Source organism: Adiantum capillus-veneris, chromosome 8 (assembly GCF_014529385.1).
Source record: "Adiantum capillus-veneris isolate H3 chromosome 8, ASM1452938v2, whole genome shotgun sequence".
Classification (NCBI taxonomy): domain Eukaryota; kingdom Viridiplantae; phylum Streptophyta; class Polypodiopsida; order Polypodiales; family Pteridaceae; genus Adiantum; species Adiantum capillus-veneris.
The window spans coordinates 26,206,007-26,220,750 of record NC_140938.1 but is presented as its reverse complement, the minus strand read 5'-3'; the positions used below and the strand labels follow the sequence as shown (position 1 = coordinate 26,220,750).

Sequence of the window (14,744 nt, the reverse complement as noted above, 5' to 3'; positions counted from 1 at the left end):
AATGGCCCCGTATGAGAGAGAGAGAGAGAGAGAGAGAGAGAGAGAGAGAGAGAGAGAGAGAGAGAGAGAGAGAGAGAGAGATGAAATGATATATTAACATCTTCAAAAGGTCAAAATGACCTATGAGACCAATCCGTTACAAACTGGCGAATTTGATCCATGACAGTGGTAGGACAGGTACGCACTACTCAGGGCATGTCCGACATGGTTCACTCCACCTTTGGGGTAAAGCGGTGTTGTCCCCTATCTCCGACTCTCTTTAGGATATATGTAGATGAGTTTTCAGATTATGTACATACAGAGAGTGATAGAGGTTCTCAGCTTGCAGGGACATACCCTCCATTGCTATTTATGCTGATGATATTGTGTTGATCTCCGATTCTGCAAAGGGGATGCAGTGTCATTTGGATGCATTGCATGTATTTGCACGGGACAGTGGATTGTCTTTGAACCTTGGTAAGACCAAGGTAATGGTGTTTAACACCACGACACAGTGGGTAAGGAGGTCCGCCCCCACTTTTACATATGGTCGAGAGACTGTGGAGTATGCAGATCCATCCATACACTTATCTTGGCACGGTTTTCAGTGGTCCATGTACACGTCATCCGTCTCCCTTGTGAAGGTATACCAAGTATGTGTGGAGGCCTCTCCCAATGGAGCTGTGTTGAACTAGAATGATAGAGTGAAAGACAAGATAGCATGATTGACTGCTACCCCAACCGGCCTAGTTCCCACCCCGAAATCCTAAAAGGAAGGAATGAGTCCTGGCGGAGCCATAACACAATCCACTGTACTAGCGCCATGCCGATGTGGAAAGCATGTAAAACCACCAGCTGCAGGGAATCTCTGTAGGCCATTCAAAATGGCTAATCCATGTGCAGTCCCCATATCAATCAAGTATCTGCCATACTCAAAGTGCTCCTCATCCTACGATAATCTGGACAAGACCATTTCTGTAATATCAAGCTCCCGCATCAACTCCTCTGAGGTATCATAGAATATTGTCTGGTGATGGGAAGTCCTAGCATTGAAATCCCCCAAGATAGTAATGTCTGCATCTCTAGAAAACTCCCATATATCATTACCTAAAATAGAGAAGGGGGACTGTCCTCTAGGTGATGCATATACTAACATACTAGGAGGGAAATAGCAAATAGCGATGTAGAGATATTGCATGTCTCTTCCTTCAGTCTCACCCACATGTACCTAGCATGCTCATCCCTCTGAGCTATACGTATCAAAGACTGTAGCTCCTCCCTGAACACACCTCCTGAGCCTCGTGCTCTGCGCTCTGATCGAGTCTCATGTCTGCAAGTTGTCTCCCATCTGTATCCACTCACATGGGGCATGGACTGCCCTAGACCTGATGCGTCTCAGACTAGCATATGATGCCTCTCCCTGTGAAACTATCCTCAAAGGCCCCTACATCAAGGCGCAAAGATCCATTACAATTCCATGTAGCCACTCTGAGTGCGGTCCCACAGGGCTCTCATCGTCATGCGGGACGCTTCTCCAGAATAACCACTCGTCCATCCCTGTAGAAGGCCACTTTCCCCTTCTCTCGAGCTGTCATTATCTCGGGCATAACTTCTTTCGTATGAGCAAGTTGTGTGAGTGTGAGGTCATCTCCAAGGATTATGCCCATTTTCTTTAGTGTAGGACGCTTCTTCAAGAAGTCCTTCTTTGCCTTCATGGATGGGAAGCGCATGATTAGAGCTTTCTTTTGAAGTCTCCACATTTCCTTGTGTCTTCTTCCCTACCCTCCATGCCTTTGTATGAGTAGCCTCATTACCCATCATGCGGAGAAGTTCTTTGACTTCCCTTTTTCACATCATCTCGATCTTTTAGACCGGTTATTTGTATGTGCAAAGCTCTAGTCTTCCTTCTTTGCTATTCTTCTAAATTCATGTTGATGATTGTAGGAGTGGGGATAGATGTGGTTTGTTTCCCTTTCCCTTTCCCTTTCCCTTTCTTAGCGACTTCTATCCATTTCTCGGCCTCATCCGCCTTCTTCTGTGGCTTCGTGATTACATTCACCCACGAAGTTTTAATCATTCGTACATGTTCCTTGATGACCTTGATTTCCTATATCACCGAGGGCTGGAATTCACCTTCCTCTAGTCCATTGCTTGCTCTATCAACAAGCTCTCGCTTGAGGGCTGAGACCTCTTCTTTGAGTGCTTGTGAATCCGCCTTAAGTGCTTGTATCTTTACGTGCAGGTCCTCTTTCTCCTCCTTCCATTGCGTGCCTTCGTTGAGGAACATTTCAAGAAGGTTGGCCTTGTCCTTCCACCATCCTTCCATCTTTGCTTTCCATTCCTTCATCTCCTTTTCCACTTGTGTTATCCGCTTGTTTGTAAGCATCAAGGTCGCCTTCGTACGGGACTTGCAAACTGGTGTAGCGCTCATGACCTCTATCATAACGGCCCCTGTTGTGCAGGCCCTCAGTTCTGCTTGTGTTAGTAACACTGCTAAGTACTGAAGGGGTTCTGCTGCTCCAACCCGCACAGGCTAAACGGGATGGCGACCTACTGTGCAAACTGTCCCAAGTCTATTGCAAATAGACCCACCTTGTCGCGACCTGCTGCGCAAACTGTCTCAGGTCTACTGTAAAGCCCCGTACACCACTCGCACTGTCTAGCATGTGCTGCCTGCTTCGCTCAGCACATGCTGCTTGCCCTACCCCACATGCCCTACCTGCTATACACTCCAGCAGTTCAGCGCGCAATAGTTGTTGATGGCCTTTTCACTCCAAGAGTTCAACAGCCTACGTGCACTTAATAAGCAGCAGCAAGGCTGCGCGATGGTGGGGGAGGGTCTACGCACACTAGCAGGGCTGCGCGAACCAGCAAGTCTGCTGCTGTGTCACGCAACACATCCAACCCTATGTGTCCGTGGACAAGCTACAACATGATCAGGGTTCAGTTCAATCAAGTCAGTTTAGATTTAGGAAGTGATCTGGCACTTTTGTGAGTCTATTCACAGACGGTGCATGTCCAGACACTTAGTGTAGATGCATATCCTTTGGTTGCACACAGCATGATGATAAGCATTCCCATCAGAATCCTTCAGGGGAATTTTCCAGTGCATTTAGCCTATTTTACCTATTTTTGACATTTTTCACTTATTATTTTTAAGTGACTTTTGTTGGAAAGTAGGTAGGGCAAATTGAGTAAGTTTGTATTTAAGCAAACCTAGGCTAGCACTAATTGGCAGAAGAGGTAGCAGGAGCACCTTGCTCAACAGGCAACTTCTCAACAAGACCAACCCTCGCAGCTACTCTGGCATTTTTCTCCACAGAAGACCTAGCGTTTTTGCATCAGATCAGCCTTGGCGATTTGTGCACAGCAGATTAGCCCCGGCGTCCTCAAGACACAGTAGATCAGCCTAGTGTTTTGCATTTGCAGGACATCCGGTGATAGCAGAAGACAATTTGAGCCCTAGCATTTTTGGGTTGCATCACAACCTCAGCGTTTTTGCAGATCATCGCGACGGAACATCAAGATCCACCGGCGTTTTTAGTTTTCAGCGCGTCGTCGTCGCATCGTCGCCATCGACATCGTCCCCAACATAGAGTCAGAATTCAGCAAATAAAAGATTTGCAGATTTCAGCATTCTCGTCGTCGTTTTCGTCGTCGTCGACATCATCGGCAAGTCCAAGCATTGTAGAGATTTGTGCAATCATAAGTAGACCGCTCTCGCCATAGAGAGTGGGGCCTTCGGAGGAGGGTTTTACAATGTCTCTGGTGTCGTATTCTCTTCTCTCGTTATTTCTCAGTCTCATACACTTTTACGCACAGTGTCCATTCACTTTGTTTGTGATCATTGCACTCTCTCATTAAGAACGGAAGGCTCTCCCTTCCATAAGAACAAAAAGGAACCTTGAGCACAGTTCGGAGCACTCATCTTGATGAAAGTTCAAATAGTCATTCCGCTGCACCTTACATGCTGTGCGCCGCCTTCGACAGCGCCCAGACCCCCACATTGCATTGTTGTAAGGCGACCGCCTGCGCGTACTGTTGTGTCTGCACGTGTGCGCTGCTATGATTGCTGCTGTGTAGCCTGTTACAGCGTGTCTGCAGAGTGAGAGGGTCAGAGAGAGAGGGTGCGCCTGCATGACCTGCTCCCCCTGCGTCTCCAAAGCCTTGCGTGTTCAGCAGCCCATGTGCGCTCAGTAACCGCAGCCTTGCATGTCCAGCAGCCCGCCATGAGAGAGAGAGAGAGAGAGAGAGAGAGAGAGAGAGAGAGAGAGAGAGAGGCTCGCAAGAAGCGGTTGCCCTTCTGGGTACACGGTGATCCGCACTCGAGGGACGGAACCGCAGGGCACGTGCCTGTGGCGAAGTTCCTCGGTGAAGTTGTACCCCGGTATTTAGGTGCTCTGCATAGGCGGATGGGGAGATAATGCTCCCCTTCCTATGCCGTTATTTGAATCCGATCCCTTCCGGGGGGGAATGACGTATTTCTCCCCAAGCGAAGCCAGATGAGCTACGAGAGCACCCAACTGCCATTCCCCCCTGGGGGGGTCAACTTCACCTAAAAGGGGTTGGGAAATGCATAATGGGTACCAGCCTCAGCGGACGCCACTTGTGAGCCGACGCCCTGCCAAGCGGGTATGGCATTTCCTAGGGGAAAACCGTCGGGTTTCAAAGGCAGTTTAGTGAGGTGAGCGATAAGTTACCTGGAGGAGGCAACTCCAAAGGGAAGACCGAAGCAAGTCCCGCAATACTTGGGCCTCTGAACAGAGGTACTTGGTCGCTGTCACGCCCACCAAAATGGGTCTCTCAAGAGAACAGTCATCGCCCTAAGAGTGTAGATAATTCTGGCCTCCCGAGTCCAGAGGAAACTAGTGACAAAAGCGTCTGCCTTCGGTTTCTCGGGGCATAGTCCTGGTCGCTCTTCTTGTCCACTTTTACGGTGGATAAGGGGAGCGGCCGGGCTTGCCCCGCTCGACTCCGAAAACAAAACAAAAAGAGAGAGAGAGAGAGAGAGAGAGAGAGAGAGAGAGAGAGAGAGAGTTTCCAAAGGTGAAATAGACCCAGAAATGATTAAGGGAGAAAGGATTATGTTTTTGTGAAGTTTACTATCAGAACGTCCTAAGGGATGACCATATCCCAGCATCCATCCTTTTGTTCTTTGTTTATTTCCACTAGGAATGGATCTGCTGATTGAGCTGAATTCTTTTTGACATTTAGGTGAGCTACCGTGTAAAGTTTCCTGAAGGGTTCGAAACATGGAGAAAAGATGAGATGGCAGACTTTAAGCAGACCAGATATGGTATGATCTTCTGAAACAATTATGAACATGCCATAGTATATTGCATTTTTTCCTTTTGTGCTATAATTATTCTTCTGTTAGAGCTAATTTCAGCTGGCAAGCCTTTTGTTGTTCTGAAACTTCTCCAAACCAAGCACTCCTCGTGTTACTTGCAGCTGTAGCCGATGTGCTTATGGATGCAGCTGCTGTTTTAGGAGGAGAGAGAACATTACAGTTGCTGGCAAGTGGCTTACTCCAGGTTATTTGTTTTTCTCAAATGCAAGCTCTCACACGTGAAATATAGGTTATTTATCTATTAGCAAGAATATCTTCATCCGCTTGATTCCAAGATTCCAACACTGACTGATGAGAGATCCGGTGCCCAAGTGCTAATTAGTTGTTGTATCAAACACTAACTGTTACTGGAGATGGGCCAGGAGGGTGTGTCATGTAAAATGCTTAGAGCTTGTTGTTGTAGGGTTGGATTTGGTCTCTATGAGACTTGAAACTCTATTTTGAAGGGGAGCACGCGCTATAGTGATTGGTACCTTTGGGAAAAAGAAATTCCCTGCAAATCACTGGTGCAAAGTTGTTGCTCAAGTGATAAAAAATCTTGTGAAATATTTTGTTGGTGGTACACACTTTTGTCTTCACATGTCTACTCTTGGATGCGTTTGATATCCTGACAACCCTATCAATTTTCATTTAGGATACCTTTGAGGCAGAGTTAACAAGTTCTCCTTTGAAATGGGAAAGCTTACATTGGATTCTTTAAGTTGTTCTTTTACTGTTTTAGAATGACATTTCTGCTTGCACAGCTGTCCTTATCTTATTTGAGTGTTTCTACAGTCACATCTTATCTTTCCACCTTGATGGATTGCCTTCTTGTTCTGCGTCTTTCCTCCACGTGTGTGGGGTGTGTGCGCATGTGAGAATCTTCCATCCATCTCTTTCTACTACTTTGCACATCACATCTTGCTTTTGTAACCTTTAAAAAAAAAGATCGTAACCTTTCAAATGTCAAAGCTTCATCTATATGCTCAGGGAAGTACAATCATGAAGTACATCAAGCTGACTACCTCCATCCCATGTCAAAACTGTGGGTGTAAGATCTGGTACATGGTGGGGTGTAGTGTAAGGTCTTGGTCTGGCAACATCTCAGAAAATATCTCTTGGGCTACCTGGTGATGGCACGACTAGTTCTTCTGGGTCTGTATGCAATAGAGTCTTGGAGCACTGCATCCTTGAGCTCGGGGGTGTCTCCTAGTTCTGATCATCTCAGCCTACTGTACGGTGATCCCTCTCCATGTCTCTATGACGAGTGGCAACATGGTTGTGGTCTTTTGAAAGAAGTCTGTAAGCTGTGACCGTCTGCCACCCTTTGGTGCTGCTACACGTGCCAGCAGGGTCTCTCAAATGTCTATTTTCTCCACCAGAAAACAGCCAAACTAATGCTGATCTCTAGACTTAATGATCTGTCATAGGATGGGCTGTCTTGTGGAAAGAGCCTCATATCTGTCTGTGATACTCTCATATGCTCTACATGTGCAGAGAAAGTGCTCCTTGTCCTCGATCACCCTCTATGTGAAGAGCTGGCAGAACCTCTAAGCTCGGGGGGTATGAGAAGCCGCTCTTCTTGTCTCTATCTCTAGCTGATGTGATGATACCTGGAGTTGATCTATCGTCACTCATGAGCTATATGGCATGTATGCGTCCATGTACTGTGGTCTCTGAATGAACTCATCATCTAGCAAGGTCACTGTAATACATCTTCAAGGAAAGAGGCTATCTAGGTGCGATCCATGTCTCTCTAATGTAGAGCTGACATAGATCGTGTTTGAGCGTCTCTATCTCTAGCCGGTGTGATGATACCTGGAGTTGATCAATCGCCACTCGTGAGCTATATGGCATGTATGTGTCCATGTATTGTGGTCTCGGGATAAACTCATCATCTAGCAGGGTCACTGTAATACATCTTCGGGGAAAGAGGCTCTCTAGACAGGTGCAATCCATGTCTCTTTAATGTAAAGCTGGCATAGATCCTGTTTGAGTACTATGTTTCTCGCACTATGTGAGAGCTGGATGAAGGGTGAGGCTGGGTCATAGTGGAAGGGTTGTAATCTATCCATGTCTAGTCCATGTGCTCCAAACCTGTCTAGAAAATAGCCTTAATTGTTTGATTTGTTCTCTTATTTTGACTCGCCGTCTAGGTGTGGTAAGCTGTTGTCACAAAGTTGTAACGTGGCATGTCCGCCCGGACACACTCTAAAGAAACTGTCAGACTCATAAGTAAAGGTTGTTTCAACTTATGGGGTCCCGTCCAATGGGGCCCAGGGGGACACTAACCATTAAAATAAAGCAAGAGGACAAATCATGTTACCTGCTGACATGGCAGCTCTGTACGGAATCCCGGAAATCGCTGGTTGTTGTTGACATGGCACAGTGTACGGATTTCCGTAGATGGCGTTGCAAATCGCGCTAGCCCATGAGACCAGATGCTTTTGGGACTAATTGCTTGTAGAACCTGAGTTTTTCATGTATTGCTTTTGGGCCAAAGGCCTTTTTAGGAATTGACAGGGCCTCATTCTCCCTCAAATGAGCTTGGGAGCATTGAATAAAGGAAGGACCCTCGGACATTGTACTTTGCCAAGATTAATATAAAAAGAAATACCGAAAGGGTCGCCAGACTTTTGGGGCGAATCTCTCTCGGCATGGAACTACGCCGGGCCGTGTTGTCTCTCTCTCTCTCTCTCTCTCTCTCTCTCTCTCTCTCTCTCTCTCTCTCTCTCTCTCTCTCTCTCTCTCTCTCTCTCTCTCTCTGTGTGTGTGTGTGTGTGTGTGTGTGTGTGTGTGTTGCCCTGCCCCCCTTGCGCTCCCCCCCCTCTGCTGCTTCGTGCGTAGAGAGAGAAAGCGGAGAAAGAGAAAACGTAGAGAGAGAGAGAGAGAGAGAAAGCTTCCACGCGTAGAGAGACTAAAATAAATAAAAATTTGATAGCCGATCTTCTCTCTTCAAAATTCTCTTCCTCTCCCTCTCCTTTTGCGGCCTTCAATCATGAGGAAACAAAATGGCAAGGAAGAAATGAGCGAGTCCATCAACAAGATTAATCGCCACCTTCTAAGTACTATAAAGGCACTTGACGAGCACGTGTCGGCACAGGAAAGCACGATACATACACTTGAGGATCGTGTGAAGGCCCAAGATGAGGAAATCGCACTACTCAAGAAAGAGCTTGCAGAGGTGCGATCGCAAAATATCCTCGAAGAGGGAGAGCTTCAACACTTAGTAGTTGAAGTGCTTAACATGATTAAAGATTAAGTGCGGGCCATCAAAGAAGGTGAGGAGCAACAAAAAAAATGACGACCTCGTAGGTAGATGTCATCACAAAGACCCAACAAAAAGCAAAAGAGGCCGAGAAATGGATTGAGATTGTCAAGAAAGGAAAGGGCAAGGAAATAACCCCCACACCAACCATCATTAACTTGACACTAGAAGAAGAGCAAAGGAGATGTGCGTGGGCCTTACACGTAAGGATAGGTGGCCTCAGAGACCAAGATAATGTGGATGAAGAGGTGAAAGAAGTCATGACTCTAGTGGGGGTTAATTAGCAGACACATACGCGGGCTTGGAGAGTGGGCAATAAGAAAAATGAGAGCAAGGGGGAAACCTCGAAGGAAAGGGCACTCATCCTTTGTTTCCCCTCCATGGAAGCGAAGGACTTCTTGAAGAAGAGATCGACTCTAAAGAAGACAGGCATCTTTCTTGGAGATGACTTCACCCTCTCGTAGATTGCTCATATGCAAGAGGTAATGCCGGACCCACTAGAGACATGCCCCGAGACATGTACTTTCTCTACTGCCGAGAGGGTAAGGAAAGCCATTTGACAGGATGAAGACAGGGAGAGCACATGATCATGATGGTCTGGTAGCAGAGCACTTCATCCATGCCAGGGATATGCTTGCATAGCTTCTTGCTATGATGTTTAATCGAGCCATGTATGAAGGCTTTCCTGAGACTTGGAGTATGTCTACGATTGTGCCTATTTTCAAGTCAGGAGATCCCATGATTCCCGAGAATTATCGCACCATCATGGTTGGTCACACATTGGCTAGGCTGTATGCATCCGTTCTTGAGCAGGAGCTAAGTAGATGGGCAGAGCGAGAGGGCATATGAGCACTAAGGATTTAGGAGAGGTTTCTCCACTCTTGACCAGATTCTGACACTTAGAGCTATTATTGAGGATAGACACCATGGCAAGAGGATCTATTGTAGCATTGTGGATTTCCGCAAAGCTTTTGACACACTGACGAGAGCCAGACTTATACGCAAACTACAGGACATGGGTGTGCCTATAGAGTTGATATGGGGTATTTTGGCTTTATACAGGACAGTGATGGGGCATTAACTAGATCAGTATCCTTTATACACAGTTTATGGGACCTCCACAGAGACAGATATGCGCTACAAGGTGATATAGCATGTTGGTATGGACAGATGACAGCATGGTTTCAGTCACATGGTGTCACCATGGATAGATTGCCTCCGTTTCAATACTCCCTGGATGCACCCTCCTTGTCTCTCACACGGACAGAGATAACCAGATTCATAAGCCAGGATCTGATTCAGCTAGATACCAACAGCACATGGATACAACCGACATAGGAGTTGGGCACGAAGATGGCCTTCTACAAAGAGCATCTTCTCCAACTCACGGAAGGCGGTTTTGTGACTAGGCCTGCATACATGGATACGCACTTATCTCATGGGATACGATGCGCTATTGGGCAAATACGCACATCCTCAAATCAGCTCCAGATCGAGACTGACCGATTTCGAGGGGTACCAGCAAGGGCCAGGATATGTCACCTATGTCGCTTAGAGCCAGAGACAGAGTTGCACTACACATGTCATTGTCGGCGTACTATGAGATACGAGGCCGCTTCCATTGTCTGTTCAGAGAGGGTTTTGGACCATTTTCTAGAGTCGTGAGATACAAGGATCAGAGATGTCTCGGATTGTTCTTAGGTAGAGCCTACTGAGGACATCAGGGGAGAGACAATCTCAGAGACAAATCACAGATTTCTTTACACCAGCCAGGGGAGAGCCAGAGTTGCAGTCATCACAGTAGATCTCAGAGCCCATCCACACTAGAGGTATGTTGATTGATCGAGCCATTGAGCTAGGCAGATCCAAACGCCCATGACCTCTAGGGGTCTCCCAATATCGACGAAGGTTGCAAGAGAAGATCCAGATCACTCTAACTCGACATGCACGACGCCCAACCAGAGTACTAACCATGGAGGATGTTGATGAGATTCGAGAGCGACCGATGAGAGATTACATTTGAACCCACCACCACCCCTCCCTCTATCTCGTTTCAATTGCAGATAAGCTTCACATTCTTTTCCTTAGTGTTTTAGTGTTCTTAGTCTTAGTTCTTTGTACTTTCTGTACTCAGACATGGTATCAAATTCACCAATTGTAACTTTTTGGTCTCGTAGGTCATTTTGGACTTTCAAAGACGTTACTATAACATTTCATTTCATTTCTCTCTCTCTCTCTCTCTCTCTCTCTCTCTCTCTCTCTCTCTCTCTCTCTCTCTCTCTCTCTCTCTCTCTCTCTCTGTGGCTTGGAGATCCATGACTTTGAGGAGTCCAAGATGCTACACCCTTTGGATAATAGACGAGTTGAGAGAGTTTAAAGCATGGTGACTCTGACTGTATATGGTTGTCGTCTTCTCCACCTACGATCACAGCTCTCTCTCTCTCTCTCTCTCTCTCTCTCTCTCTCTCTCTCTCTCTCTCTCTCTCTCTCTCTCTCTCTCTCTCTCTCTCTCTCTCTCTCTCTCTCTCTATCTATCTATCTATCTATTAAAATTCAATGATTTTGAAGTTTATGCTCGTGTGTTGCTATTGATTTCTCGCTTGGAGTGTCCAACGCCGGACTTATTAGCCACTCCCACCCTTCCTCCATAGGTCGGGCGCGCTCCTGTTGTCACCGCTCTATCTTAAAGGGCATAAGCCATAAAGAACCTTGAATTACACATGGGTTCTTGCGGAGAATGTGACAAAGATAACACCCCTCAATTGGAAAACAAAGAAAAGTTGAAATCTGACGTGGGAATGGAAGAAGAGAATGAAGAATTGGGCAAATTTTCGGTAGCAATGTTTGCCAGAGCAGAGTACAAACATCAACTACAGGTTGACGTGTGTGAAAAGATTGATCAAGTCTAGAGACCCGAGATTTGCGAAACACCAGAAGAATTACCCGATTGATGAGATTCACTCTAGATGGCGTGAGGCCATTGATTCTCCTCTCAGCTCAGGGGAGAAGCTGAAGAGACAGACAAGTGCAGAAAAGCCGAAGCTGCACTCGCAGAAAGAGTTGGGCAGAGCTCTTGACCAAAAGATGAACCAGATTTGAAAGGCTTGAAGCACTCTCGGGAGAGGAGGAAATCGGTGGATTGCCCCTGTTATTTGGGCCGGAAGTCGAGTTTCGAGGTGGCAAGCAGATCCAAGAAGCGTGCTTGTTTTGAGGATGACTCCGATTTTTCTCTATCTTCAGACAGTTCCGACAGCTTGTCGTCCTCTAGTTCAAAAGAGGATGAGAAAGCGTGGAAGAAGCGGAGAAAAAGCAAGAAAAGCAAATTTTTGAAAAAGTTTAGCAGGCATGGAAGGCCATCTAGTGGTTCAAACGAGGAGAGCTCGTCCTCTTTTGACAGTGACCAAGGAGTTCAAGGAAGGGGCTACCAGGTCAGAGTCAATGTCTACTAAACTGGTTTCTGGCTTATCTTGGTTTTGCAGACATAATCGAAGGCGATTACAATTCTTTCAAGAGGGGGTATGTGACAAAGTGATGACGGGGCATGTCCGCCGGGACACACTCTAGAGAAATTGACCAGACTCGTAATATAGGTTGTACCAACTTATGAGGTCCTGTCCAAGGGGGCCCAGGGGGACACTAACCATTAAAATCATGTGACCTGCTGTTGTGGCAGCTCTATATGGAATCTTGAAAATCGCGGGCCGCTCCTGATTTGGCACACTATATGGATTTCCACAGATGGCGCGGCAAATCTCGCTGGCAGCTAGAACCTGAGCTTTTTATGTATTGCTTTTGGGCCAGAGGCCTTTATAAGAATTGCCAAGGTCTCATTCTCCCTCGGATGAGCTTGGGAGCACTGAGTAGAGAGAGGACCCTCGGACATTCTACATTGCCAAGCTTAATATAAAAAGAAATACAGAAAGGGGCGCTAGACTCTTGGGCCAATCTCTCTGGGCATGGAACTACGTCACATTGTGTCGTCTCTCTCTCTCTCTCTCTCTCTCTCTCTCTCTCTCTCTCTCTCTCTCTCTCTCTCTCTCTCTCTCAAAAGCTAGCCCTATCACGCTCTAGCCTCTACCCTCTCTCTGGAGTCTCTCTCCCTCCCTCTCTCTCTCAAGGCTCAAGCTCTCTCTCTCTCTCTCTCTCTCTCTCTCTCTCTCTCTCTCTCTCTCTCATGGGTCTGTCACTGTTTTTAGGGTTTTGAAATTGCTTTTTCGCTGTTACTAAGGTTTTGTAACTGTTTTTTTGTTCTTTAAAGGGTTTCTAAACTGTTTTTTAGGGTTTTTTCACCGTTTCTTGCTGTTTTTTAGGGTTTCAAATTTGTGTTTTGCTGCTTCTTAAGGTTTCACAAGCGTTTGTTGCTGTTTTTTAGGGTTTCTTGTATTTTTTGTTGTTTTAGAGTCTCTCTCTCTCTCTCTCTCTCTCTCTCTCTCTCTCTCTCTCTCTCTCTCTCTCTCTCTCTCATAGGAAGCATCAGAGTAGTGCCAACGGCTTCCCCCACGTGTAAGAAGACGCATCATTTGCCGGCCGCCCACAAAGCCTCTTTCATGCGGACACGGAAGACTATGTCGGCAATAGAGAAGGAAATGAGAGAATGGAGAAACGAAGTGGAAGAGTGGAGGAAGGATAGGAGCACTATTCTTCAAAGATGGACCGAAGAAAGAGATGGCATGTCTAGGAGGATCGCTTCGGTCGAGGAGAAAGTGGTCATCCAAGATTCCATCATCCGAAATCTACAAGCAAAAAGTGGGCGGCTCGAAGAAGGCGAAATTCAGCCATCCATGATGGAAGAATTGAATACGATGAGAGAAGAAATACGGGTTATCAAGGAAGGTGAGGAGAAGAAGTCATGGGCCGCGGTCATCTCTGCAACACAAAAGAAAGTAGAGGAGGCCGAAAAATGGATTGAGGTCGCCAAGAAAGGGAAAGGTAAGCTAGCTCCTTGTACACACTTTTATTAACATGACCCTCAAAGAGGAACAAAGGAGGATGTGGGCTCGACATGTGAGGGTAACTAACCTCAATGACAAACAATGTGGAAAAAGAGGTCACAAGCCTCACATCCATGATGCGGGTCGACAAGCCTTTGCATACAAAGGCTGGAGTTTCATAGATAGGGACATTGTTTTCTTCTCAAAGACTCATCAGGCCCCTAGACAGCTTATGCCACATGTGATGGGATACAGATGGGAGACGGCCCACAGGACAATTGCGAGATTTGAGCATGGGAGTAGAGGTTCAGGAGGAGTAGCAATGCTATTTAGGGAGGAGTTACAGCCACTACTACATATTGTACGGAGAGATGATCATGCTACATACATGTGGGTGAGGTTGAGAACTGACACAGGCCGATTTCTATACATTGCCATATGTTACTTTTCCCCCAGTACGTCAGTATATGTTGCATCCAGAGGGCAGTCGCCTGTCTCTATACTAGATGATGATATATGGGAGTTTTCTAGGGATAATGATATCATCCTCCTATCCGCAAGGGCAACTCTCAGACAAGCTTCTACGACACTTCAGATGAGATGCTTAGAGAGTTGGATGTGGGTGAGTTGGGGCTTGACAGATGCTCACATGAGAGAGCAGACGGAGTATGGGAGATACCTCACGGAGATGACGACTACACGTGGGTTAGCCATACTTAATGGCTTACAACGATTTCCTGGTGCAGCCGATTTCACATGCTTTCCACACAGACAAGGGCCAGTACAGTGGACTATGTTATGGCATAGTCGAGCTTTATTTCTTGTATTCAGGATTTCATACTGGGAGCCAGACTAGTGGGCTTACAGTGGATTATGCACTTTTGACATTGTCTGTTTCATTTCATTACAGTATAGCCCAAACATCAGGAGGCAAGTCACATACCCGTTATACATTTACACCAGAGATTGACTCTCACTCGGTTTATATAGAGGAGATCTATAGCCGTCTATGCACAGCTGGTCATGGACTCTCAGTGGAGGAGTGCATCACTTTACTGACAGAGACACTACATGGTGCAGCATCAAAGGTATACCCACACACAATGCCCACACACTCAGTCGGGTCGGAGGCGATATTCTGGGAGCATGCCCCAGAATAGTTGGTATGATGAGGAGTGCAGAGAGGTGAGAGCCGAGCTTTAGAGGGATCTTCTTTTAGGAGTCATCACTTACAGAC

At 46.6% G+C, this 14,744-nt stretch overlaps 1 protein-coding gene across 9 annotated transcripts in view; it reads left to right on the top strand.

Moving 5' to 3' along the window:
• MOS14 (ARM repeat superfamily protein) overlaps positions 1 to 14,744 on the top strand; it is a 223,380-nt gene that overhangs the window by 157,344 nt on the left and 51,292 nt on the right. For all 9 annotated transcript variants that reach the window (XM_086517695.1, XM_086517694.1, XM_086517699.1 and 6 more), the window contains 2 exons: positions 5,194 to 5,275; positions 5,431 to 5,513. In XM_086517695.1, coding sequence (XP_086373821.1) covers positions 5,194 to 5,275; positions 5,431 to 5,513 — 165 coding nt within the window. The remainder of the gene's footprint in view (positions 1 to 5,193; positions 5,276 to 5,430; positions 5,514 to 14,744) is intronic.